This window comes from Salvelinus alpinus, chromosome 2, assembly GCF_045679555.1.
Source record: "Salvelinus alpinus chromosome 2, SLU_Salpinus.1, whole genome shotgun sequence".
In the NCBI taxonomy this organism is placed as follows: domain Eukaryota; kingdom Metazoa; phylum Chordata; class Actinopteri; order Salmoniformes; family Salmonidae; genus Salvelinus; species Salvelinus alpinus.
The window spans coordinates 1742633-1769640 of record NC_092087.1 but is presented as its reverse complement, the minus strand read 5'-3'; the positions used below and the strand labels follow the sequence as shown (position 1 = coordinate 1769640).

The 27008-nt window shown below is 48.2% G+C and overlaps 2 protein-coding genes across 3 annotated transcripts in view; both read left to right on the top strand.

Moving 5' to 3' along the window:
• znf831 (zinc finger protein 831) overlaps positions 1 to 14681 on the top strand; it is an 84257-nt gene extending 69576 nt beyond the window's left edge. For both annotated transcript variants that reach the window (XM_071364760.1, XM_071364753.1), the window contains one exon: positions 10098 to 14681. In XM_071364760.1, coding sequence (XP_071220861.1) covers positions 10146 to 14549 — 4404 coding nt within the window. In that variant the 5' untranslated portion in view covers positions 10098 to 10145 and the 3' untranslated portion in view covers positions 14550 to 14681. The remainder of the gene's footprint in view (positions 1 to 10097) is intronic.
• An 85-nt stretch (positions 14682 to 14766) lies between these two features.
• The window catches only part of LOC139552741 (uncharacterized), a 114095-nt gene continuing 101853 nt past the window's right edge, over positions 14767 to 27008 (top strand). The window contains exon 1 of the mRNA XM_071364772.1: positions 14767 to 17641. Coding sequence (XP_071220873.1) covers positions 14905 to 17641 — 2737 coding nt within the window. The 5' untranslated portion in view covers positions 14767 to 14904. The remainder of the gene's footprint in view (positions 17642 to 27008) is intronic.

The following is a 27008-nucleotide window of genomic DNA, read 5'->3' as shown; positions in this document are numbered from 1 at the left end:
ACATCCCTGGTCATCCCTACTGCCTCTGATCTGGAGGACTCACTAAACAGAGAACATCCCTGGTCATCCCTACTGCCTCTGATCTGGAGGACTGACTAAACAGAGAACATCCCTGGTCATCCCTACTGGCTCTGATCTGGAGGACTCACTAAACAGAGAACATCCCTGGTCATCCCTGGTCATCCCTGGTCATCCCCACTGCCTCTCATCTGGAGGACTCACTAAACAGAGAACATCCCTGGTCATCCCTACTGGCTCTGATCTGGAGGACTCACTAAACAGAGAACATCCCTGGTCATCCCTGGTCATCCCTACTGCCTCTGATCTGGAGGACTCACTAAACAGAGAACATCCCTAGTCATCCCTACTGCCTCTGATCTGGAGGACTCACTAAACAGAGAACATCCCTGGTCATCCCTACTGCCTCTGATCTGGAGGACTCACTAAACAGAGAACATCCCTGGTCATCCTTACTGCCTCTGATCTGGAGGACTGACTAAACACAAATGTATTGTTGTAAATTATTTCTGAGTATTGGAGTGTGCCCCTGACTATCCGTCAATTTATAAAACAAGAAAATGATGGCGTCTGCTTTGCTTAATAGAAGGAATTAGAAATTATTTATACTTTCACTTTTGCTACTTAAGTAAATTTGAGCAATTACATTAACATTTTATACCTAAGTATACTTAGAACCAAATACTTTTAGACTTTTCTCAAGTAGTATTTCACTGGGTGACTTTCACTTTTACTTGAGTAACTTTCTATTAAGGCATCTATACTTTTACTCAAGTATGACAATTGGGTTTAGTGTAGGAGACAGGTAGCAGTATAGTAGTGGTGTAGTAACAGTAGTGTAGCAGACAGGTAGCAGTATAGTAGTGGTGTAGTAACAGTAGTGTAGCAGACAGGTAGCAGTATAGTAGTGGTGTAGTAACAGTAGTGTAGGAGACAGGTGCTGCTATGGTGTTGCTGCCATCTGTTTTGTCACCAAAGCCCCTTATACTACCCACCACTGCGGCCTGTATGCTCTCGTTGGCTGGCCCTCGCTTCATACTCGTCGCCAAACCCACTGGCTCCAGGTCATCTACAAGTCTTTGCTAGGTAAAGCCCCGCCTTCTCTCAGCTCACTGGTCACCATAGCAGCACCCACCCGTAGCACGCGCTCCAGCAGGTATATCTCACTGGTCACCCCCAAAGTCAATTCTTACTTTGGCCGGACTTTCCTTCCAGTTCTCTGCTGCCAGTGACTTGAACAAATTGCAAAAATCACTGAAGCTGGAGACCCATATCTCCCTCACTAGCTTTAAGCATCAGCTGTCAGAGCAGCTTACCGATCACTGCACCTGTACATAGCCCGTCTGTAAATAGCCCATCCAACTACCTCATCCCCATACTGTTATTTATTTATCTTGCTCCTTTGCACCCCAGTAGACTGATCCAATGAACCATTGCATTTCTGTTCAAAATGTTGTATCAAGACTGCCCAAAGGTGCCTAGTTTGTTTATTAATGCATTTTCAAGTTCATAACTGTGCACTCTCCTCAAACAATAGCATGGTATTCTTTCACTGTAATTGCTACTGTAAATTGGACAGTGCAGTTAGATTAACAAGAATTTAAGCTTTCTGCCAATATCAGATATGTCTATGTCCTGGGAAATGTTCTTGTTACTTACAACCTCATGCTAATCACATTAGCCTACGTTAGCTCAACTGTCCCGTGGGGGACACACCAATCCTTTAACAGTATATGATGGTGAGTTGAGAATACAATCAGAAATCCTCTTAGAATAATTTGCAATTGACAGCCCCAATTAAAAAATGTAACATTGGCAGTTCGTTACATAATTTGTCACAAGAATTTTCAGATATCAAAATGGGACAAAAAAAGTTTGGGAACTAGGGTGAGTCACTCTTACCGACCGCGCTCTCTCTCTCTCTCTCTAGGGTGAGTCACTCTCTTACCACTCTCTCTCTCTCTCTCTCTCTCTCTCTCTCTCTCTCTAGGGTGAGTCACTCTCTTACCACTCTCTCTCTCTCTCTCTCTCTCTCTCTCTCTCCTCTCTCTCTCTCTCTCTCTCTCTCTCTCTCTCTCTCTCTCTCTCTCTCTCTCTCTCTCTCTCTCTCTCTCTCTCTCTCTCTCTCTCTCTCTCTCTCTCTCTCTCTCTCTCTCTCTCTCTCTCTCTCTCTCTCTCTCTCTCTCTCTCGCTAGGGTGAGTCATGCTCTTACAGACCTCTCTCTTTCCCTCCATAGTAACCTGTGAATGTGTTGTCTGCAGCATTCGGGCACATGACAGCTCGATCAGCTGTTCGATTTCACTTACTGGCATGTCAACTGAGCCAGGATCACAGTCAAATGGATTTCGCTGATTCGGTCTGTAGAATGTTGTTGTATTTATGCATGCTTCTGCGTTCAGTTCATTCAGTTTCCCAAATATTCCTGTTACAAAGGCAAGGAGACACATTTTCTTTTCATGACACAGAAAGTCAGTTCCTCTCTGAATATTTTTTTTTTTTTAAACAACACTTCCCCTCGATAACACCCAAGCCTCTGTGTGAAGTTAAACCTTGTCATGCCCTGATCTCATATCTCCAGATAGTTTTGTGAACAGGCGTGCGCGATGTAGTTTACAAGTTTCCTGCTGCATATCTCTGAGTTCTGCGCTCAGCTCTTTTGCCGTGACAGAGGGAGACAGATTCATAACTAAAGTGTAGAGGCTTGCCCAACGTCTAGTGGTAGATGGAGCCTCATCTGCACAAAAGCCCACCATTCGATCCCATGGAATCTGTTTTTCATCAATATAGCCACGCAGCACACTGAACATCCCCTGTGCTGTCTCTCTCTCTCTCTACGGTGAGTCACACTCTTATCGACCTCTCTATCGCTCTCTCTCTCTGTCTCTCTCAATTCAACTCAATTCAATTCAAGGGGTTTTATGGGCCAAAGCAAGTGAAGTAGATAATATACAAAAGTGAAATAAACAATAAAAATGAACAGTAAACATTACACATACAGAAGTTTCAAAATAATAAAGACATTACAAATGTCATATTATGTCTATATACAGTGTTGTAATGATGTGCAAATGGTTAAAGTACAAAAGGGAAAATAAATAAACATAAATATGGGTTGTATTTACAATGGTGTTTGCTCTTCACTGGTTGCCCTTTTCTTGTGGCAACAGGTTACAAATCTTGCTGCTGTGATGGCACACTGTGGTATTTCACCCAGTAGATATGGGAGTTTATCAAAATCTGGTTTGTTTCAGAATTATTTTTGGATCTGTGTAATCTGAGGGAAATATGTGTCTGTAATATGGTCATACATTTGGCAGGAGGTCAGGAAGTGCAGCTCAGTTTCCAACTCATTTTGTGGGCAGTGTGCACATAGGCAGACCTGGCTCTCAAGAGAAGAAAGGCTATGGTGGCCTTTCTCAATAGCAAGGCTATGCTCACTGAGTCTGTACATAGTTAAAACCCCTCAGTGGTGTAGTATAGTAGTAAAACCCCTTTCCTTAAGTTTGGGTCAGTCACAGGGGTCAGGTATTCTGCCACTGTGTACTCTCGGTTTAGGGCCAAATAGCATTCTAGTTTGCTCAGTTCTGTTGTTAATTCTTTCCAATGTGTCAAGTAATTATATTTTTGTTTTCTCATGATTTGGTTGGGTCTAATTGTGTTGCTGTCCTGGGGCTCTGTGGGGTCTGTTTGTGAAGAGAGCCCCAGGACCAGCTTGCTTAGGGGACTCTTCTCCAGGTTCATCTCTCTGTAGGTGATTGCTTTGTTATGGAAGGTTTGGGAATCGCTTCCTTTTAGGTGGTTGTAGAATTTAACAGCTCTTTTCTGTATTTTGATAATTAGCGGGTATCGGCCTAATTCTGCTCTGCATGCATTATTTGGTGTTTTACGTTGTACACAAAGGATACTTTTGCAGAATTCTGCATGCAGAGTCTCAATTTGGTGTTTGTCCCATTTTGTGAATTCTTGGTTGGTCAGCGGACCCCAGACCTCACAACCATAAAGGGCAATGGGTTCTATAACTGATTCAAGTATTTTTTGCCAGGTCCTAATTGGGATGTCGAATTTTATGTTACTTTGATGGCATAGAATGTCCTTCTTGCCTTGTCACTCAGATCGTTCACAGCTTTGTGGAAGTTACCTGTGGCGCTGATGTTTAGGCCGAGGTAGGTATTGTTTTTTGTGTGCTCTAGGGCAACGGTGTCTAGACGGAATTTGTATTTGTGGTCCTGGCGACTGGACCATTTTTGGAACACCATTATTTTGATCTTACTGAGATTTACTGTCAGGGCACAGGTCTGACAGAATCTGTGCAGAAGATCTAGGTGCTGCTGTAGGCCCTCCTTGGTTGGTGACAGAAGCACCAGATCATCAGTAAACAGTAGACATTTGACTTCAGATTCTAGTAGGGTGAGGCCAGGTGCTGCAGACTGAATACTTTTTTAAAAATCAACAAAGCATGACAATACTTTGGTTTATTTGCTTGTCAATTAGGGTGTGCAGGGTGAATACGTGGTCTGTCGTACAATAATTTGGTAAAAGCCAATTTGACATTTGCTCAGTGCATTGTTTTCACTGAGGAAATGTACGAGTCTGCTGTTAATGATAACGCAGAGGATTTCCCCAAGATTGCTGTTGACGCATATCCCACGGTAGTTATTGGGGTTAAATTTGTCTTCAATTTTGTGGATTGGGGTGATCAGTCCTTGGTTCCAAATATTGGGGAAGATACCAGAGCTAAGGATGATGTTAAAGAGTTTAGCCAATTGTAATTTATTGTCTGTGTATTTTATCATTTCATTGAGGATACCATCAACACCACAGGCCTTTTTGGGTTGGAGGGTTTGTATTTTGTCCTGTAGTTCATTCAATGTAATTGGAGAATCTAGTGGGTTCTGGTAGTCTTTAATAGCTGATTCTAAGATTTGTATTTGATCATGTATATGTTTATGCTCTTTGTTCTTTGATATAGAGCCTAAAAGATTGAAGAAGTGGTTTATCCGTACATCTCCATTTTAGATAGATAATTCTTCGTGTTGTTGTTTGTTTAGTGTTTTCCAATTTTCCCAGAAGTGGTTAGAGTCTATGGATTCTTCAATTACATTGAGCTGATTTCTGTTCCTTCTTTTTCCGTAGTGTATTTCTGTATTGTTTTAGTGATTCACCATAGTGAAGGTGTAGACTCAGGTTTTCTGGGTCTCTATGTTTTTGGTTGGATAGGTTTCTCCATTTCTTTCTTAGGTTTTTCCTTTCTTCATCAAAACATTTGTCATTGTTGTTCATTTTCTTCGGTTTTCTATTTGAATTGTCAAGTTTATACCTTCACTATTACAGTGGAACATTTTGTCCAGGAAGTTGTCTAAATGGGATTGAATATGTTGTTGCCTAATTGGTTTTTGGTTGGTTTCCACACTACTTTCCTTCCATCTATAGCATTTCTTAATATTATTCAGTTCCTTTGGTTTTAATGCCTCATGATTGACTATTGCTCTGTTCAAGTAGACTGTGATTTTGCTGTGGTCTGATAGGGTGTCAGTGGGCTGACTGTGAACGCTCTGAGAGACTCTGGGTTGAGGTCAGTGATAAAGTAGTCTACAATACTACTGCCAAGAGATGAGCTATAGGTGTACCTACCTTACCATTGACTATGTACATACCCAGCATGCGACAGCTGCAGGATTTGTGACCCGTTTTTGTTGGTTATGCTGTCATAGTTGTGCATATGGGGGAGGGAATGCTGTCACCTCCAGGCAGGTATTTGTCCTCCTGTGTGCTGAGGGTGTCAGGTTCTTGTCCAGTTCTGGCATTTAGGTCACCACAGATTAGTACATGTCCCTGGGCCTGGAAATGATTGATTTCCCCCTCCAGGATGGAGAAGCTGTCTTCATTAAAGTATGGGGATTCTAGTGGGGGGATATAGGTGGCACACAGGAGGACATTTTTCTATGTTGAGATCATTTCCTTTTGAATTTCTATCCAAATGTAACATTTTCCTGTTTTGATTAATTTAATGGAGTGAGTTAGGTCTGCTCTATACCAAATTAGCATAATGTGAGTCTCTTCCCTGTTTCACACCTGGTAGTTTGGTGGATGGGACTACCAGCTCTCTGTAACCTAGAGGGCAACCAGTGGGTCCGTCTCCTCTATACCATGTTTCTTGTAGGATGACAATGTCTGTATTTCCGATTTCTTTCAAGTCCAGTTTCCTGCTCTTTAGGCCAAAGACAGATGACCTCAGGCCTTGGATATTCCAGGATGAGATGGTGAAGGCCTTGGATATTCCAGGATGAGATGGTGAAGGCCTGGATATTCCAGGATGAGATAGTGAAGGCCTGGGATATTCCAGGATGAGATGGTGAAGGCCTGGGATATTCCAGGATGAGATAGTGAAGGCCTTGGCTATTCCAGGATGAGATAGTGAAGGCCTGGATATTCCAGGATGAGATGGTGAAGGCCTGGATATTCCAGGATGAGATGGTGAAGGCCTTGGATATTCCAGGATGAGATGGTGAAGGCCTGGATATTCCAGGATGAGATGGTGAAGGCCTGGGATATTCCAGGATGAGATGGTGAAGGCCTTGGATATTCCAGGATGAGATGGTGAAGGCCTGGGATATTCCAGGATGAGATGGTGAAGGCCTTGGATATTCCAGGATGAGATGGTGAAGGCCTGGGATATTCCAGGATGAGATAGTGAAGGCCTTGGATATTCCAGGATGAGATAGTGAAGGCCTTGGATATTCCAGGATGAGATGGTGAAGGCCTTGGATATTCCAGGATGAGATAGTGAAGGCTTTGGGTTCCAGGATGAGATAGTGAAGGCCTTGGATATTCCAGGATGAGATGGTGAAGGCCTGGGATATTCCAGGATGAGATGGTGAAGGCCTTGGATATTCCAGGATGAGATAGTGAAGGCCTGGGATATTCCAGGATGAGATAGTGAAGGCCTTGGATATTCCAGGATGAGATAGTGAAGGCTTTGGGTTCCAGGATGAGATAGTGAAGGCCTTGGATATTCCAGGATGAGATGGTGAAGGCCTGGATATTCCAGGATGAGATGGTGAAGGCCTGGGATATTCCAGGATGAGATGGTGAAGGCCTGGGATATTCCAGGATGAGATGGTGAAGGCCTGGGATATTCCAGGATGAGATAGTGAAGGCCTTGGATATTCCAGGATGAGATAGTGAAGGCTTTGGGTTCCAGGATGAGATAGTGAAGGCCTTGGATATTCCAGGATGAGATGGTGAAGGCCTGGATATTCCAGGATGAGATGGTGAAGGCCTGGATATTCCAGGATGAGATGGTGAAGGCCTGGATATTCCAGGATGAGATAGTGAAGGCCTTGGATATTCCAGGATGAGATGGTGAAGGCCTGGATATTCCAGGATGAGATGGTGAAGGCCTGGGATATTCCAGGATGAGATGGTGAAGGCCTGGATATTCCAGGATGAGATGGTGAAGGCCTTGGATATTCCAGGATGAGATAGTGAAGGCCTTGGATATTCCAGGATGAGATGGTGAAGGCCTTGGATATTCCAGGATGAGATAGTGAAGGCTTTGTGTTCCATAAAGTGTCCAATGTTGTTAGTCGTGTGGTTTGACCTCAGACCAGTAAGTGTGAGCAGAGCCTGCTGAGCATCTGGTACATTCCATTGGTTTGGGCTAGTGTAAGAGTGGGGGCTGGGCCTGTTTGCCTGCTCACGGCCTGGGCGTATGTGTGACTTTCATGTTGAGGCCCTCTTTGCGGGAGTGGGGGGCATGGGGTGGGCAGGAGGGGCATAGGCCTGATCTGAGGGGGCCTAAATGGGGTGTGGGCATGGTTGACTTGGGGGGGCGGTGTTTGGTGGGGGTGTGGATGTGGCTGGTGGTGTTGTGGTCTGGATGTAGGTCCTTTCGGCGTGGGTCCTCTATAATGGAGGTCCGGGAGGGTCCCGCAAGTCTGGCAGTGTCTCGTTGGTCTGGGCGGGGTGTCTATTGATTTGTTGCTCCTGTGTGAAGTGTTGGGGCTGAGTTTGAGAGCGATGTCCTTTAGGGTCCAGGCGAAGGTGGGCACTGCTACCTTGTAGAGGTGGACCTGGTCATAGAGGCTGTTCAAGTCCAGGGTGGAGTGGTGGGCCAGGAAAACATTTGGTTTTGAGGCACAGTCACGGGAAATACTTCCGTTTACCCGCTGTATGGTAGCAGGGTGGAAGTCTTTTCGTGGTAGCAGGGTGGCGAAAACTGCTTGTGCATTGGGGAAAGTAGAAGAAGCTTTTTCAATCACTCCCTTCAGTGCTGTGGCCACCCTTTCCTGTTGTGCTCTCAGGTCGTTTGTGCCTGTGTGTATTATTATGTGGCTGGGTGAACCTAGTTGGTCCTCAGACAGAAGGTCTAGGGAACGCTGGGTGTTTGGACACACTGAGTTTGGACACACATTTTCTTGTATATATTTCCAGTTTGAGTCCATAAGGAGTACAATCTGTGTCTTGTGTATGTCCTCAGTGGGGGGGTTGTCAGGAGGGGGGGTTGTCAGGGGGGGGGGGGGGTTGTCAGGAGGGGGGGTTGTCAGGAGGGGGGGTTGTCAGGAGGGGGGTTGTCAGGAGGGGGGGTTGTCAGGAGGGGGGGTTGTCAGGAGGGGGGGTTGTCAGGAGGGCTTTCAGGGTGGATGACTCTCTAGTGGGTTGTTCTCTGTCACACGCCACCCCCCTCACCCTCTCCCTCCATCCCACTCACCCTCTCCTCCATCCCCCTCACCCTCTCCTCCATCCCCCTCACCCTCTCCTCCATCCCCCTCACCCTCTCCTCCATCCCCCTCACCCTCTCCTCCATCCCCATCACCCTCTCCTCCATCCCCCTCACCCTCTCCTCCATCCCCCTCACCCTCTCCTCCAGCAGTCTGATCCTCTCCTCCATCCCCCTCACCCTCTCCTCCAGCGGTCTGATCCTCTCCCTCCATCCCCCTCACCCTCTCCTCCAGCAGTCTGATCCTCTCCCTCCATCCCCCTCACCCTCTCCTCCATCCCCCTCACCCTTTCCTCCATCCCCCTCACCCTCTCCTCCATCCCCCTCACCCTCTCCTCCATCCCCCTCACCCTCTCCTCCAGCGGTCTGATTCTCTCCCTCCATCCCCCTCACCCTCTCCCTCCACCCCCCTCACCCTCTCCCTTCATCCCCCTCACCCTCTCCTCCAGCGGTCTGATTCTCTCCCTCCATCCCCCTCACCCTCTCCCTCCATCCCCCTCACCCTCTCCCTCCATCCCCCTCACCCTCTCCTCCAGCAGTCTGATTCTCTCCCGCCATCCCCCTCACCCTCTCCTCCAGCGGTCTGATTCTCTCCCTCCATCCCCCTCACCCTCTCCTCCATCCCCCTCACCCTCTCCTCCAGCGGTCTGATTCTCTCCCTCCATTCCCCTCACCCTCTCCTCCATCCCCCTCACCCTCTCCTCCAGCGGTCTGATTCTCTCCCTCCATTCCCCTCACCCTCTCCTCCATCCCCCTCACCCTCTCCTACAGCAGTCTGATCCTCTCCTCTAGTGCTCTGTTCCTCTTTCTCTCTCTCTCTCTCTCTCTCTCTCTCTCTCTCTCTCTCTCTCTCTCTCTCTCTCTCTCTCTCTCTCTCTCTCTCTCTCTCTCTCTCTCTCTCTCTCTCTCTCTCTCTCTCTCTCTCTCTCTCTCTCTCTCTCTCTTTCGTTCTCTCTCTCTCTCTCTCTCTTTCGTTCTCTCTCCTCTCTCTCTCCTCTCTCTCTCCCCTCTCTCTCTCTCTTTGCTCTGCATGTGATTTCATCTCCATCTATCTGTATATTCCACACCACTCTCTTCAGGAAATTCTGTCCCCTTTAATCGTCGACATTGTAAACTAGCAGCTAGCCAGTTGAAGCACTCCTTTTCAGACACCTTAGAGTTGATCCTGGTTAGCCGATTTATCTTGTTATCCTGGCTACAGGGTTATGCTGCGATTATGGACAGCATGAGTGTAGTTATTCTAAGATGCTGGTTGGTCAGTCAGCCAGCCAACCAGTAAGCCAGTTATGCTGTGATCTTGGTAATCATCAGTAGAATGCTGACTAGATCCTGTGATCCTGAAAACTGTTTCTTTTCCAGGTAATTAAACGACAGACCTTGTGTCAGAACATTGGCAGTGCTGTTACCATGGAGACTGGCAAGCGAGGCTTGGTGAATGTGATAGCGACAGGCAGCAGCTCCGTCTCAGAGCAGAGAGAGGACAGCATCAACAACAGCATGCCACTCCGGGCTCCTCTGACCACCTTGTTCCTCCACACAGTGCCAGGCCTTTCTTCACACCCCCAGGCTCAGCCAGCTGCCTCCCTGGACTCCACGACCCTCCGTCTGTCCATCCCTCAGCAGGGCTCCACAGACTCCCTACCCTTCCTGACTCTCCACCTACCAGCCAGGCTGCAGCTGCACCAGCAGGCCCCACAATCAGGCCTGGGGGCGCATGTGTCCCTGAGGGCCACTGTGTCTGCAGCCAGACCCTCTAGGTCCGCTGGGAAGCACCTGTGTCCTCACTGCGGCCGGGACTGCATGAAGCCCAGCGTCCTGGAGAAACACCTGCGCTGCCACACCGGGGAGCGGCCCTACCCCTGCACCACCTGCGGCATCTCTTTCAAGACCCAGAGCAACCTCTACAAGCACCGCCGCACACAGGCCCACGCGCGCCTCAACTCCGGGTCAGGGCAGAGGTCGCTCGGATCTCTGGGCAGTCTACAAGGTCACTCCTCCCTGAGCAGCTTGGACAGTCTGCAGGGACACCCAGCCAGTCTGCAAGGTCACTCATCCCTGGGCAGCTTGGACAGTCTGCAGGGACACCAAGCCAGTCTGCAAGGTCACTCATCCCTGGGATCGATGGACAGTCTGGGCAGTCTACAGGGCCATTCCTCCCTGTGCAGTCAGGACAGTCTGCAGGGACACCGTCTGCAAGGTCACCAGGACAGTCTATTCAGTTTACATGGTTCCAGGGATACCCTCACCTCCAGCCCCTCTCTAGATACCCTCAGCCAGGACCCAGGCAGTCTGGAGAATGGCAGCTCTCTCTCTGCTACCACCACCACCCTCTCCCCCAGCCCTGGCCAGAGGAGTGGGACAGAAACAGGTAGAGACACAGACAGAGACCCAGACACAGGCTGGGCCCTGCAGCAGGCTGGGTTAGAGGGTCTCCTCCTGGCTGCTGGGGGGAAACAGAGTATAGAGTTATCCAAGAGGAGGAGAGAAGCGGAGGATACGAGGGATGAACGGAGAGAGAGCAGGAGGGATAAAGATAGAGAAAAGTCAGTGTTGACCCTGTCCCGCCACCTCCCGCTGCGGAGACAGCAGGCTGCCATCTTGTCTCAGTGGGAGGGTTCTCTGGCTAGGGGGAAGTCCCAGAGCCACGACAGCACAGACTCCGGCTACAGCGAGACCTCCAGCCCTGGGTCAGGACCACACAACCCTGGGTCTGGACTACACAACCCTGGGTCTGGACCACACAACCCTGGGTCTGGACCACACAACCCTGGGTCTGGACCACACAACCCTGGGTCTGGACCACACAACCCTGGGTCTGGACCACACAGCGCTGGGTCTGGAACACACAACCCTGGGTCTGGACCACACAGCCCTGGTTTGAGACCACACAGCCTTGGTTCGGGCCCACACAACCCTGAGTCTGGACCACACAACCCTGGGTCGGGACCACACAACCCTGGGTCGGGACCACACAACCCTGGGTCGGGACCACACATCCCTGGGTCGGGACCACACAACCCTGGGTCTGGACCACACAGCCCTGGGTCGGGACCACACAACCCTGGGTCTGGACCACACAGCCCTGGGTCGGGACCACACAACCCTGGGTCTGGACCACACAGCCCTGGGTCTGGACCACACAACCCTGGGTCTGGACCACACAACCCTGGGTCTGGACCACACAGCCCTGGGTCTGAACTACACAACCACAGCATGGAGTCAGTGACAGAGTCTATTATGGAGATACACGACCAGCCGGACACCTTCCACACACAGCCTGATCAAACGAACACCACACACACACATACACTTACACAGCCTTCACACACAACCACACAGATCAACGCCACATACACACACTCACAGCCAGAACTCACCGTGTCTCAGCCCAGGAGCACAGTTTCAGGCCTGGCCCAGCAGAGTCTTGAAGAGAGAATCTCCAAGCTGATCTCAGAGAACGATGCAGTGGTGGAGGACAAACACCTGAACACAGTCCGACCCAGGAAGACCCTCCTGTCCAAACAGGGCAGCATCGACCTGCCGATGCCCTACACCTACAAAGATTCCTTCCACTTCGATATGAAGACCAGCAACAGGCCTCCTACAGCCAGCGCTGGGATGGCCTGGCAGAGAGGGGACAGGGGAGAAGGGTGGCCAGGTCTGTATAGTTCGGGGCCTACCCAGACCTCCACCAGCCTGGAGCAGGGGCATCATGCCCCCCTGACCCGCAGTAGCTCCCTGCCCCACAGTGTGGGCCTTCAGCGTACAGACAGAGCCAGCTTCGCCTCTCCTCACATCGCCCATCCTCACCAAAGAGACTGGCTATACCTGGGCCGTAAGGGCAGCTCTGGACTACTTTACCCAGTAGGCTTTGCCACCAAGTCTGTGGACCATCGTGCATCAGGCCACCGCATGCTGGTCAGACAGGCGGCCGTGGACAACCTCCCGACGGACGGACCGTTGACGTTAGCAGCAGGCGACAATGTCATTCCCTGCGGTCTTGGCTCAGATGGAGACGGAGGCGCGGATGGAGAGCTGAGTAGAAAGAGTCGTAGGAAGAAGTCCCAGAAGTTTGCCTACAGTAAGTGGTACAAGTATGGAGGAGGAGGAGGGACGTTCACAAAGCTCTACAGCCCAGAGAAGGCAGCTGATCCGGGTGTGTTGAAGGCTAAAAGGTCATTAGCTGGTCTGGAGCCAGAGAGGGTCCTGGGGGTTCAGAGAGGCCCAGCAGTCAGCAGAGACCTGGTGACATCACTGGTCTCAAGTAGTGCCACTGTGTGTCTTCCATCCTGTCTCCAAGACAACCTTTCACCTGTCAATCATGTCCACTCATATCAAACAGCCAGTCATCTCCATAACACACCCACTTCCTGTCTCACACCCAGTCATCTCCATACCACACACACTTCCTGTCTCACACCCAGTCATCTCCATACCACACACACTTCCTGTCTCACACCCAGTCATCTCCATACCACACCCACTTCCTGTCTCACACCCAGTCATCTCCATACCACACCCACTTCCTGTCTCACACCTAGTCATCTCCATACCACACACACTTCCTGTCTCACACCCAGTCATCTCCATACCACACACACTTCCTGTCTCACACCCAGTCATCTCCATACCACACCCACTTCCTGTCTCACACCCAGTCATCTCCATACCACACCCACTTCCGGTCTCACACCCAGTCATCTCCATACCACACCCACTTCCTGTCTCACACCCAGACATCTCCATACCACACCCACTTCCTCTCTCAAACATCCCCTCCAGAGAACCCAGTCCGTCTCAAAAGAAGCGTTTTCTAACAGGACTGACTGTGTGTCTATGACAGTGACCCACCAGGAGAAACACACCAACTGTGTGTCTCAACGATGTGGAAGCCATGTTCCCTCAGAGAGGAAGAAGCAGAAGATTGAGAATTCCCTTCTGGAGGGAGGAGGAGGCCTAAACAGCAGCAGTAAACTGAACCGACTCTCATCCTCAGTCAGAGGTGGGATAGCCAAGCCCTCCTCCTCCTCCTCTTATTCAGCCAAGACCAGTTTCCTCCCTAAGTACCAGTTGATGCTTCCTACAGACTCAGGGCCTACGGGCCTCACCCCAACACAACCTATAGGCTCTGTTAGTGTTTCATCAGTCACAGGCTTAGGACAGGGTCAGCGCAGGTCTGCTACACCTGTGACAGGCTTAGGACAGGGTCAGTCTGCTACACCTGTGACAGCTTTAGTTCAAAGCCAGTCTGCTACACCTGTGACAGGCTTAGGACAGGGTCAGTGCAGGTCTGCTACACCTGTGACAGGCTTAGGACAGGGTAAGTCTGCTACACCTGTGACAGGCTTAGGACAGGGTCAGTCTGCTACACCTGTGACAGGCTTAGGACAGGGTCAGTCTGCTACACCTGTGACAGGCTTAGGACATGGTCAGTCTGCTACACCTGTGACACTTAGGACAGGGTCAGTCTGCTACACCTGTGACAGCTTTAGTTCAAAGCCAGTCTGCTACACCTGTTTCTGTTCAGAGTCAGCATGCCAAACCATCCATAGCATTGGTTCAAAGCCAGTTTGCTACCATCACAGCCACAGCGGAGAAGCAATCTGCCACACCACCCACAGCCTTAGTACAGAGCATGCCCTGGAAAACATCAGTACATGGTCAGTGTGTTACACTCAACACCAATTCAACCCTCCACCCTGCTCTCACAGTAGCAGACCATGTCAACCCTCTAACCTATGTTACTACAGAGGTCAACCCTCCGTGTCATACGATGGCAGCTTTAGCATGCCATACCATTCCATTCCCTGAAACACAATCATCACCGTACCATACATCCGCAGCATACCCTGCTATACCATTCCCTGAAACACAATCATCACCGTACCATACATCCGCAGCATACCCTGCTATACCATTCCCTGAAACACAATCATCACCGTACCATACATCCGCAGCATACCCTGCTATACCATTCCCTGAAACACAATCATCACCGTACCATACATCCGCAGCATACCCTGCTATACCATTCACTGTTAGTCACAGCAGCCAGTCAGAGGGTCAGAAAGTGTTCCACGTGAGGACAGCGGACCTCCACATCTGTCTCCAGCTCATCTCAGACGAACAGCTGGCGCTCATAGAGCCTCAGATAGAACGGCAGGAAATGACATCAGAGCCTCAGATAGGACGACGAGATATGACATCAGAGCCTCAGATAGGACAACGGGATATGACATCAGAGCCTCAGATAGAACGGCGGGATATGACATCAGAGCCTCAGATAGGACAACGGGATATGACATCAGAGCCTCAGATAGGACGACGGGATATGACATCAGAGCCTCAGATAGAACGGCGGGATATGACATCAGAGCCTCAGATAGGACAACGGGATATGACATCAGAGCCTCAGATAGGACGACGGGATATGACATCAGAGCCTCAGATAGGACGACAGGATATGACATCAGAGCCTCAGATAGGACGGCGGGATATGACATCAGAGCCTCAGATAGGACGACGGGATATGACATCAGAGCCTCAGATAGGACGGCGGGATATGACATCAGAGCCTCAGATAGGACGGCAGGATATGACATCAGAGCCTCAGATAGGACGGCGGGATATGACATCAGAGCCTCAGATAGGATGGCAGGATATGACATCAGAGCCTCAGACAGGACGACGGGATATGACATCAGAGCCTCAGATAGGACGGCGGGATATGACATCAGAGCCTCAGATAGGACGGCAGGATATGACATCAGAGCCTCAGATAGGACGACGGGATATGACATCAGAGCCTCCGATAGGACGGCAGGATATGACATCAGAGACAGGGCCTTCTCATGGAGCGATGGGAGTAGCGGTGGATCCAGTAGGAACCACAACAATAAAGGAAGCACTCCAAACCAGTTCATGTATTCCACCTGACGCTGAAACACAGGAAGTCACAGGATCTATGGACCCAGTAGAACCTTCTTCATCACAACATGAGAACAGCAGAGGTTTCTCTGGCGATGAAGAGTGGCAGCATTCAGAAGCAGTATGTTGTCATGACCTGGACCAGCCCTCAACAGACTCTAGTCCTGTAACTCCTCCTACTCAGAATGAGAGATCAGAGATGATGGAAGCTGCTCCTCTAACCAACACAGAGCAGCAACTGTCTCGTAATGGCTATGTTTTACTTGAACCACCTGACCCAGGACTATATCCTCAGAACCACCCAGAATCCAACACCGTCCTAGAGACTCCAGGACTATATCCTCAGAACCACCCAGAATCCAACACCGTCCTAAAGAATAAGGGACTATATCCTCAGAACCACCCAGACTCTGTCAAAATGACTCCAGCTCTGCCTCACAACCGGGGTGCCCAGTCTAGAACTCTCCAGAACCACCCAGACACCAACACGGTGCTTCTTCAGAACCACATAGACACTAGTAACGTGACTCCACTGAGTCTATCTCTGCCTCTATTTCTCCCTCCGAGGACACCAGGTGGTGTAGCTTCTGCCTCTCTGGGAGGTGTGGAACCAGCCAGGAGTCAGACAGACAGAGGAGAAGAACAAGGCCTTCCTCTGCACCTCCTCCTTTCTTCAGACAGGACAGTCAGTGAAGTAGTCAGGCCCTCTCATCAGGGCTGGTCTGAACAGGGCGTCAGTGAAGTAGTCAGCCCCTCTCATCCGGGCTGGTCTGAACAGGGCGTCAGTGAAGTAGTCAGCCCCTCTCATCCGGGCTGGTCTGAACAGGGCGTCAGTGAAGTAGTCAGGCCCTCTCATCAGGGCTGGTCTGAACAGGGCGTCAGTGAAGTAGTCAGGCCGTCTCATCGGGGCTGGTCTGAACAGGGCGTCAGTGGAGTAGTCAGCCCCTCTCATCGGGGCTGGTCTGAACAGGGCGTCAGTGAAGTAGTCAGCCCCTCTCATCGGGGCTGGTCTGAACAGGGCATCAGTGAAGTAGTCAGGCCCTCTCATCGGGGCTGGTCTGAACAGGGCGTCAGTGAAGTAGTCAGGCCCTCTACTGAGAACAGTGTTGTCATCCTCCCTAGCAGCGCTGTTTCATCTCTCTACAATCATGTCTGGGACAGTCCTGGAGAACCCAACTCACCTGGACCGCTGGTCTGTAGTGGGCTGCTAGCTGGGGAACCCAACTCAGCTGGACCGCTGGTCTGTACTGGGCTGCTAGCTGGAGAACCCAACTCAGCTGGACCGCTGGTCTGTACTGGGCTGCTAGCTGGGGAACCCAACTCACCTGGACCGCTGGTCTGTACTGGGCTGCTAGCTGGAGAACCCAACTCACCTGGACCGCTGGTCTGTACTGGGCTGCTAGCTGGGGAACCCAACTCACCTGGACCGCTGGTCTGTACTGGGCTTCTAGCTGGGGAACCCAACTCACCTGGACCGCTGGTCTGTACTGGGCTGCTAGCTGGGGAACCCAACTCACCTGGACCGCTGGTCTGTACTGGGCTGCTAGCTGGGGAACCCAACTCAGCTGGACCGCTGGTCTGTACTGGGCTGCTAGCTGGAGAACCCAACTCACCTGGACCGCTGGTCTGTACTGGGCTGCTAGCTGGAGAACCCAACTCACCTGGACCGCTGGTCTGTAGTGGGCTGCTAGCTGGGGAACCCAACTCAGCTGGACCGCTGGTCTGTACTGGGCTTCTAGCTGGGGAACCCAACTCAGCTGGACCGCTGGTCTGTACTGGGCTGCTAGCTGGAGAACCCAACTCACCTGGACCGCTGGTCTGTACTGGGCTGCTAGCTGGGGAACCCAACTCACCTGGACCGCTGGTCTGTACTGGGCTGCTAGCTGGAGAACCCAACTCACCTGGACCGCTGGTCTGTACTGGGCTGCTAGCTGGAGAACCCAACTCACCTGCAGTCAACCACAGCCTCACCGCAGGTAGGAACACCTCTTATTCATTTGTATGTTCTAATATAACACTGATTCCTGGTCAAGTCCAATATTCATTTTGTAAATGTTCAAAATGTAATATTATTGTCAATACTATTGTGAACTGTAAAGACATTTCTGAAATCTTAGTTTGCTCCACAAGGTGTCAGTAAGTGATCGTGGTTCCTTTCACATCCTCTGTCGAGTTATCACATGTTCTCAGATGTAAAAGGTCCCATCAGCATCAACAAAACACAACCATGTTAAAGTAAAGACCCAACTCATATAAAACATTTTTAGTTTTGGATAAATGTTTTACCTACTGTAAGTTTAAGACATTTTTCCGTGTGCCTTGTCATTCCATTGCCAAAAAAACACATATCTTTAAGATATTGTCTAATCGCTCTCCCTCATGATGAGGGAGGATAATGAACGTTTACAGAAGTAGCAAGTCATGGGAGACCTACCAATTAGTGATTTCACTGATATACATTTTGTTTATGAATTATTAAATCATTAAAACTCGTCATTCCGTTACCAAATTGGAAACAGAATTACCCAAAAATCTGCAACAGAATCACTGCAACTGAATTGGCTACAATAGGAAATCACCATAGTCACAAACCACAGTTGGGTCACCTGTTGCTGTCCTCTCTTCCACTGACTGTTATGTTCAGCTCATAGTGTCTCCTGTTACTGTCCTCTCTTCCACTGACTGTTATGTTCAGCTCATAGTGTCTCCTGTTACTGTCCTCTCTTCCACTGACTGTTATGTTCAGCTCATAGTGTCTCCTGTTACTGTCCTCCCTTCCACTGACTGTTATGTTCAGCTCATAGTGTCTCCTGTTACTGTCCTCTCTTCCACTGACTGTTATGTTCAGCTCATAGTGTCTCCTGTTACTGTCCTCCCTTCCACTGACTGTTATGTTCAGCTCATAGTGTCTCCTGTTACTGTCCTCTCTTCCACTGACTGTTATGTTCAGCTCATAGTGTCTCCTGTTACTGTCCTCTCTTCCACTGACTGTTATGTTCAGCTCATAGTGTCTCCTGTTACTGTCCTCTCTTCCACTGACATACTGTTATGTTCAGCTCATAGTGTCTCCTGTTACTGTCCTCCCTTCCACTGACATACTGTTATGTTCAGCTCATAGTGTCTCCTGTTACTGTCCTCCCTTCTACTGACTGTTATGTTCAGCTCATAGAGTCTCCTGTTACTGTCCTCCCTTCCACTGACTGTTATGTTCAGCTCATAGTGTCTCCTGTTACTGTCCTCTCTTCCACTGACATACTGTTATGTTCAGCTCATAGTGTCTCCTGTTACTGTCCTCTCTTCCACTGACTGTTATGTTCAGCTCATAGTGTCTCCTGTTACTGTCCTCCCTTCCACTGACTGTTATGTTCAGCTCATAGTGTCTCCTGTTACTGTCCTCTCTTCCACTGACTGTTATGTTCAGCTCATAGTGTCTCCTGTTACTGTCCTCTCTTCCACTGAATGTTATGTTCAGCTCATAGTGTCTCCTGTTACTGTCCTCCCTTCCACTGACTGTTATGTTCAGCTCATAGTGTCTCCTGTTACTGTCCTCCCTTCCACTGACTGTTATGTTCAGCTCATAGTGTCTCCTGTTACTGTCCTCTCTTCCACTGACTGTTATGTTCAGCTCATAGTGTCTCCTGTTACTGTCCTCTCTTCCACTGACTGTTATGTTCAGCTCATAGTGTCTCCTGTTACTGTCCTCTCTTCTACTGACTGTTATGTTCAGCTCATAGTGTCTCCTGCTGCTGTCCTCTCTTCCACTGACATACTGTTATGTTCAGCTCATAGTGTCTCCTGTTACTGTCCTCTCTTCTACTGACTGTTATGTTCAGCTCATAGTGTCTCCTGTTACTGTCCTCCCTTCTACTGACTGTTATGTTCAGCTCATAGTGTCTCCTGTTACTGTCCTCTCTTCCACTGACTGTTATGTTCAGCTCATAGTGTCTCCTGTTACTGTCCTCTCTTCCACTGACATACTGTTATGTTCAGCTCATAGTGTCTCCTGTTACTGTCCTCTCTTCCACTGACTGTTATGTTCAGCTCATAGTGTCTCCTGTTACTGTCCTCCCTTCCACTGACTGTTATGTTCAGCTCATAGTGTCTCCTGTTACTGTCCTCTCTTCCACTGACTGTTATGTTCAGCTCATAGTGTCTCCTGTTACTGTCCTCTCTTCCACTGACTGTTATGTTCAGCTCATAGTGTCTCCTGTTACTGTCCTCTCTTCCACTGACATACTGTTATGTTCAGCTCATAGTGTCTCCTGTTACTGTCCTCTCTTCCACTGACTGTTATGTTCAGCTCATAGTGTCTCCTGTTACTGTCCTCTCTTCCACTGACATACTGTTATGTTCAGCTCATAGTGTCTCCTGTTACTGTCCTCTCTTCCACTGACTGTTATGTTCAGCTCATAGTGTCTCCTGTTACTGTCCTCCCTTCTACTGACTGTTATGTTCAGCTCATAGTGTCTCCTGTTACTGTCCTCTCTTCCACTGACTGTTATGTTCAGCTCATAGTGTCTCCTGTTACTGTCCTCCCTTCCACTGACTGTTATGTTCAGCTCATAGTGTCTCCTGTTACTGTCCTCTCTTCCACTGACTGTTATGTTCAGCTCATAGTGTCTCCTGTTACTGTCCTCTCTTCCACTGACTGTTATGTTCAGCTCATAGTGTCTCCTGTTACTGTCCTCTCTTCCACTGACTGTTATGTTCAGCTCATAGTGTCTCCTGTTACTGTCCTCTCTTCCACTGACATACTGTTATGTTCAGCTCATAGTGTCTCCTGTTACTGTCCTCTCTTCCACTGACTGTTATGTTCAGCTCATAGTGTCTCCTGTTACTGTCCTCTCTTCCACTGTTATGTTCAGCTCATAGTGTCTCCTGTTACTGTCCTCTCTTCCACTGTTATGTTCAGCTCATAGTGTCTCCTGTTACTGTCCTCTCTTCCACTGACTGTTATGTTCAGCTCATAGTGTCTCCTGTTACTGTCCTCTCTTCCCCTGACTGTTATGTTCAGCTCATAGTGTCTCCTGTTACTGTCCTCTCTTCCACTGACTGTTATGTTCAGCTCATAGTGTCTCCTGTTACTGTCCTCTCTTCCACTGACATACTGTTATGTTCAGCTCATAGTGTCTCCTGTTACTGTCCTCTCTTCTACTGACTGTTTTGTTCAGCTCATAGTGTCTCCTGTTACTGTCCTCTCTTCCTCTGACTGTTATGTTCAGCTCATAGTGTCTCCTGTTACTGTCCTCTCTTCCTCTGACTGTTATGTTCAGCTCATAGTGTCTCCTGTTACTGTCCTCTCTTCCTCTGACTGTTATGTTCAGCTCATAGTGTCTCCTGTTACTGTCCTCTCTTCCACTGACTGTTATGTTCAGCTCATAGTGTCTCCTGTTACTGTCCTCTCTTCCACTGACTGTTATGTTCAGCTCATAGTGTCTCCTGTTACTGTCCTCTCTTCTACTGACTGTTATGTTCAGCTCATAGTGTCTCCTGTTACTGTCCTCTCTTCCACTGACTGTTATGTTCAGCTCATAGTGTCTCCTGTTACTGTCCTCTCTTCCACTGACTGTTTTGTTCAGCTCATAGTGTCTCCTGTTACTGTCCTCTCTTCCACTGACTGTTATGTTCAGCTCATAGTGTCTCCTGTTACTGTCCTCTCTTCCACTGACATACTGTTATGTTCAGCTCATAGTGTCTCCTGTTACTGTCCTCTCTTCCACTGACTGTTATGTTCAGCTCATAGTGTCTCCTGTTACTGTCCTCTCTTCCACTGACTGTTATGTTCAGCTCATAGTGTCTCCTGTTACTGTCCTCTCTTCCACTGACATACTGTTATGTTCAGCTCATAGTGTCTCCTGTTACTGTCCTCTCTTCTACTGACTGTTATGTTCAGCTCATAGTGTCTCCTGTTACTGTCCTCTCTTCTACTGACTGTTATGTTCAGCTCATAGTGTCTCCTGTTACTGTCCTCCCTTCCACTGACTGTTATGTTCAGCTCATAGTGTCTCCTGTTACTGTCCTCTCTTCCACTGACTGTTATGTTCAGCTCATAGTGTCTCCTGTTACTGTCCTCTCTTCCACTGACTGTTTTGTTCAGCTCATAGTGTCTCCTGTTACTGTCCTCCCTTCCACTGACTGTTATGTTCAGCTCATAGTGTCTCCTGTTACTGTCCTCTCTTCCTCTGACTGTTATGTTCAGCTCATAGTGTCTCCTGTTACTGTCCTCTCTTCCACTGACTGTTATGTTCAGCTCATAGTGTCTCCTGTTACTGTCCTCTCTTCCACTGACTGTTATGTTCAGCTCATAGTGTCTCCTGTTACTGTCCTCTCTTCCACTGACTGTTATGTTCAGCTCATAGTGTCTCCTGTTACTGTCCTCTCTTCCACTGACATACTGTTATGTTCAGCTCATAGTGTCTCCTGTTACTGTCCTCTCTTCCACTGACTGTTATGTTCAGCTCATAGAGTCTCCTGTTACTGTCCTCTCTTCCACTGACTGTTATGTTCAGCTCATAGTGTCTCCTGTTACTGTCCTCTCTTCCACTGACTGTTATGTTCAGCTCATAGTGTCTCCTGTTACTGTCCTCTCTTCCACTGACTGTTATGTTCAGCTCATAGTGTCTCCTGTTACTGTCCTCTCTTCTACTGACTGTTATGTTCAGCTCATAGTGTCTCCTGTTACTGTCCTCTCTTCCACTGACTGTTTTGTTCAGCTCATAGTGTCTCCTGCTACTGTCCTCTCTTCTACTGACTGTTATGTTCAGCTCATAGTGTCTCCTGTTACTGTCCTCCCTTCCACTGACTGTTATGTTCAGCTCATAGAGTCTCCTGTTACTGTCCTCTCTTCCACTGACTGTTATATTCAGCTCATAGTGTCTCCTGTTACTGTCCTCTCTTCCACTGACTGTTATGTTCAGCTCATAGTGTCTCCTGTTACTGTCCTCTCTTCCACTGACTGTTATGTTCAGCTCATAGTGTCTCCTGTTACTGTCCTCCCTTCCACTGACATACTGTTATGTTCAGCTCATAGTGTCTCCTGTTACTGTCCTCCCTTCCACTGACATACTGTTATGTTCAGCTCATAGTGTCTCCTGTTACTGTCCTCTCTTCCACTGACTGTTATGTTCAGCTCATAGTGTCTCCTGTTACTGTCCTCTCTTCCACTGACTGTTATGTTCAGCTCATAGTGTCTCCTGTTACTGTCCTCTCTTCCACTGACTGTTATGTTCAGCTCATAGTGTCTCCTGTTACTGTCCTCTCTTCCACTGACTGTTATGTTCAGCTCATAGTGTCTCCTGTTACTGTCCTCTCTTCCACTGACTGTTATGTTCAGCTCATAGTGTCTCCTGTTGCTGTCCTCTCTTCCACTGACTGTTATGTTCAGCTCATAGTGTCTCCTGTTACTGTCCTCCCTTCTACTGACTGTTATGTTCAGCTCATAGTGTCTCCTGTTACTGTCCTCTCTTCCACTGACTGTTATGTTCAGCTCATAGTGTCTCCTGTTACTGTCCTCCCTTCCACTGACATTCTGTTATGTTCAGCTCATAGTGTCTCCTGTTACTGTCCTCTCTTCCACTGACTGTTATGTTCAGCTCATAGAGTCTCCTGTTACTGTCCTCCCTTCTACTGACTGTTATGTTCAGCTCATAGTGTCTCCTGTTACTGTCCTCTCTTCCACTGACTGTTTTGTTCAGCTCATAGTGTCTCCTGTTACTGTCCTCTCTTCCACTGACTGTTATGTTCAGCTCATAGAGTCTCCTGTTACTGTCCTCTCTTCCACTGACTGTTATGTTCAGCTCATAGTGTCTCCTGTTACTGTCCTCTCTTCCACTGACTGTTATGTTCAGCTCATAGTGTCTCCTGTCACTGTCCTCCCTTCCACTGACTGTTATGTTCAGCTCATAGTGTCTCCTGTTACTGTCCTCCCTTCCACTGACTGTTATGTTCAGCTCATAGTGTCTCCTGTTACTGTCCTCTCTTCCACTGACATACTGTTATGTTCAGCTCATAGTGTCTCCTGTTACTGTCCTCTCTTCCACTGACTGTTATGTTCAGCTCATAGAGTCTCCTGTTACTGTCCTCTCTTCCACTGACTGTTATGTTCAGCTCATAGAGTCTCCTGTTACTGTCCTCTCTTCCACTGACTGTTATGTTCAGCTCATAGTGTCTCCTGTTACTGTCCTCTCTTCCACTGACTGTTATGTTCAGCTCATAGTGTCTCCTGTTACTGTCCTCCCTTCCACTGACTGTTATGTTCAGCTCATAGTGTCTCCTGTTACTGTCCTCTCTTCCTCTGACTGTTATGTTCAGCTCATAGTGTCTCCTGTTACTGTCCTCTCTTCCACTGACTGTTATGTTCAGCTCATAGAGTCTCCTGTTACTGTCCTCTCTTCCACTGACTGTTATGTTCAGCTCATAGTGTCTCCTGTTACTGTCCTCTCTTCCACTGACATACTGTTATGTTCAGCTCATAGTGTCTCCTGTTACTGTCCTCTCTTCCACTGACATACTGTTATGTTCAGCTCATAGTGTCTCCTGTTACTGTCCTCTCTTCCACTGACTGTTATGTTCAGATCATAGTGTCTCCTGTTACTGTCCTCTCTTCCACTGACTGTTATGTTCAGATCATAGTGTCTCCTGTTACTGTCCTCCCTTCCACTGACTGTTATGTTCAGCTCATAGTGTCTCCTGTTACTGTCCTCCCTTCCACTGACTGTTATGTTCAGCTCATAGTGTCTCCTGTTACTGTCCTCTCCTCCACTGACATACTGTTATGTTCAGCTCATAGTGTCTCCTGTTACTGTCCTCTCTTCCACTGACTGTTATGTTCAGCTCATAGTGTCTCCTGTTACTGTCCTCTCTTCCACTGACTGTTATGTTCAGATCATAGTGTCTCCTGTTACTGTCCTCTCTTCCACTGACTGTTATGTTCAGCTCATAGTGTCTCCTGTTACTGTCCTCTCTTCCACTGACTGTTATGTTCAGATCATAGTGTCTCCTGTTACTGTCCTCCCTTCCACTGACTGTTATGTTCAGATCATAGTGTCTCCTGTTACTGTCCTCTCTTCCACTGACTGTTATGTTCAGATCATAGTGTCTCCTGTTACTGTCCTCTCTTCCACTGACTGTTATGTTCAGCTCATAGTGTCTCCTGTTACTGTCCTCCCTTCCACTGACTGTTATGTTCAGCTCATAGAGTCTCCTGTTACTGTCCTCTCTTCCACTGACTGTTATGTTCAGCTCATAGTGTCTCCTGTTACTGTCCTCTCTTCCACTGACTGTTATGTTCAGATCATAGTGTCTCCTGTTACTGTCCTCTCTTCCACTGACTGTTATGTTCAGATCATAGTGTCTCCTGTTACTGTCCTCTCTTCCACTGACTGTTATGTTCAGCTCATAGTGTCTCCTGTTACTGTCCTCCCTTCCACTGACTGTTATGTTCAGCTCATAGTGTCTCCTGTTACTGTCCTCTCTTCCACTGACTGTTATGTTCAGCTCATAGTGTCTCCTGTTACTGTCCTCTCTTCCACTGACTGTTATGTTCAGCTCATAGTGTCTCCTGTTACTGTCCTCCCTTCCACTGACTGTTATGTTCAGCTCATAGTGTCTCCTGTTACTGTCCTCTCTTCCACTGACTGTTATGTTCAGCTCATAGTGTCTCCTGTTACTGTCCTCTCTTCCACTGACATACTGTTATGTTCAGCTCATAGTGTCTCCTGTTACTGTCCTCTCTTCCACTGACTGTTATGTTCAGCTCATAGTGTCTCCTGTTACTGTCCTCTCTTCCACTGACATACTGTTATGTTCAGATCATAGTGTCTCCTGTTACTGTCCTCTCTTCCACTGACTGTTATGTTCAGCTCATAGTGTCTCCTGTTACTGTCCTCCCTTCCACTGACTGTTATGTTCAGTTCATAGTGTCTCCTGTTACTGTCCTCTCTTCCACTGACTGTTATGTTCAGCTCATAGTGTCTCCTGTTACTGTCCTCTCTTCCACTGACTGTTATGTTCAGCTCATAGTGTCTCCTGTTACTGTCCTCCCTTCCACTGACTGTTATGTTCAGCTCATAGAGTCTCCTGTTACTGTCCTCTCTTCCACTGACATACTGTTATGTTCAGATCATAGTGTCTCCTGTTACTGTCCTCTCTTCCACTGACTGTTATGTTCAGATCATAGTGTCTCCTGTTACTGTCCTCCCTTCCACTGACTGTTATGTTCAGATCATAGTGTCTCCTGTTACTGTCCTCTCTTCCACTGACTGTTATGTTCAGATCATAGTGTCTCCTGTTACTGTCCTCTCTTCCACTGACTGTTATGTTCAGATCATAGTGTCTCCTGTTACTGTCCTCTCTTCCACTGACTGTTATGTTCAGCTCATAGTGTCTCCTGTTACTGTCCTCCCTTCCACTGACTGTTATGTTCAGCTCATAGTGTCTCCTGTTACTGTCCTCTCTTCCACTGACTGTTATGTTCAGCTCATAGTGTCTCCTGTTACTGTCCTCCCTTCCACTGACTGTTATGTTCAGCTCATAGTGTCTCCTGTTACTGTCCTCCCTTCCACTGACTGTTATGTTCAGCTCATAGTGTCTCCTGTTACTGTCCTCTCTTCCACTGACATACTGTTATGTTCAGCTCATAGTGTCTCCTGTTACTGTCCTCTCTTCCACTGACTGTTATGTTCAGCTCATAGTGTCTCCTGTTACTGTCCTCTCTTCCACTGACATACTGTTATGTTCAGCTCATAGTGTCTCCTGTTACTGTCCTCCCTTCCACTGACTGTTATGTTCAGCTCATAGTGTCTCCTGTTACTGTCCTCTCTTCCACTGACTGTTATGTTCAGATCATAGTGTCTCCTGTTACTGTCCTCTCTTCCACTGACTGTTATGTTCAGCTCATAGTGTCTCCTGTTACTGTCCTCCCTTCCACTGACTGTTATGTTCAGATCATAGTGTCTCCTGTTACTGTCCTCCCTTCCACTGACTGTTATGTTCAGATCATAGCTGTATTGCGGCAAGCTCATATTTTCACATGCAAATTAGTTTTGTGGCAAACAACTCTGGTGGTGAACATTCTGTTTGCTGCAAACTCGGCATGAATATGCAAATTAGATCAGGTTTTTGGTTACTGTGTGTTAAACAACATTGAAATGTATCTATATAAACCAAATCACATAACTTTAAATTAACTTACTTCACAGAGAAAGAAACTAAACATACTAAATGTAGTAAATATACGAAACAACATGTATTAAATGTCTTTAACAGATTTAAATAAATGCAATTTGAAATCATCCGCATGGTATTGAAGAAAATAGCAAAGACCGGAAATTCCCAAATAACTGG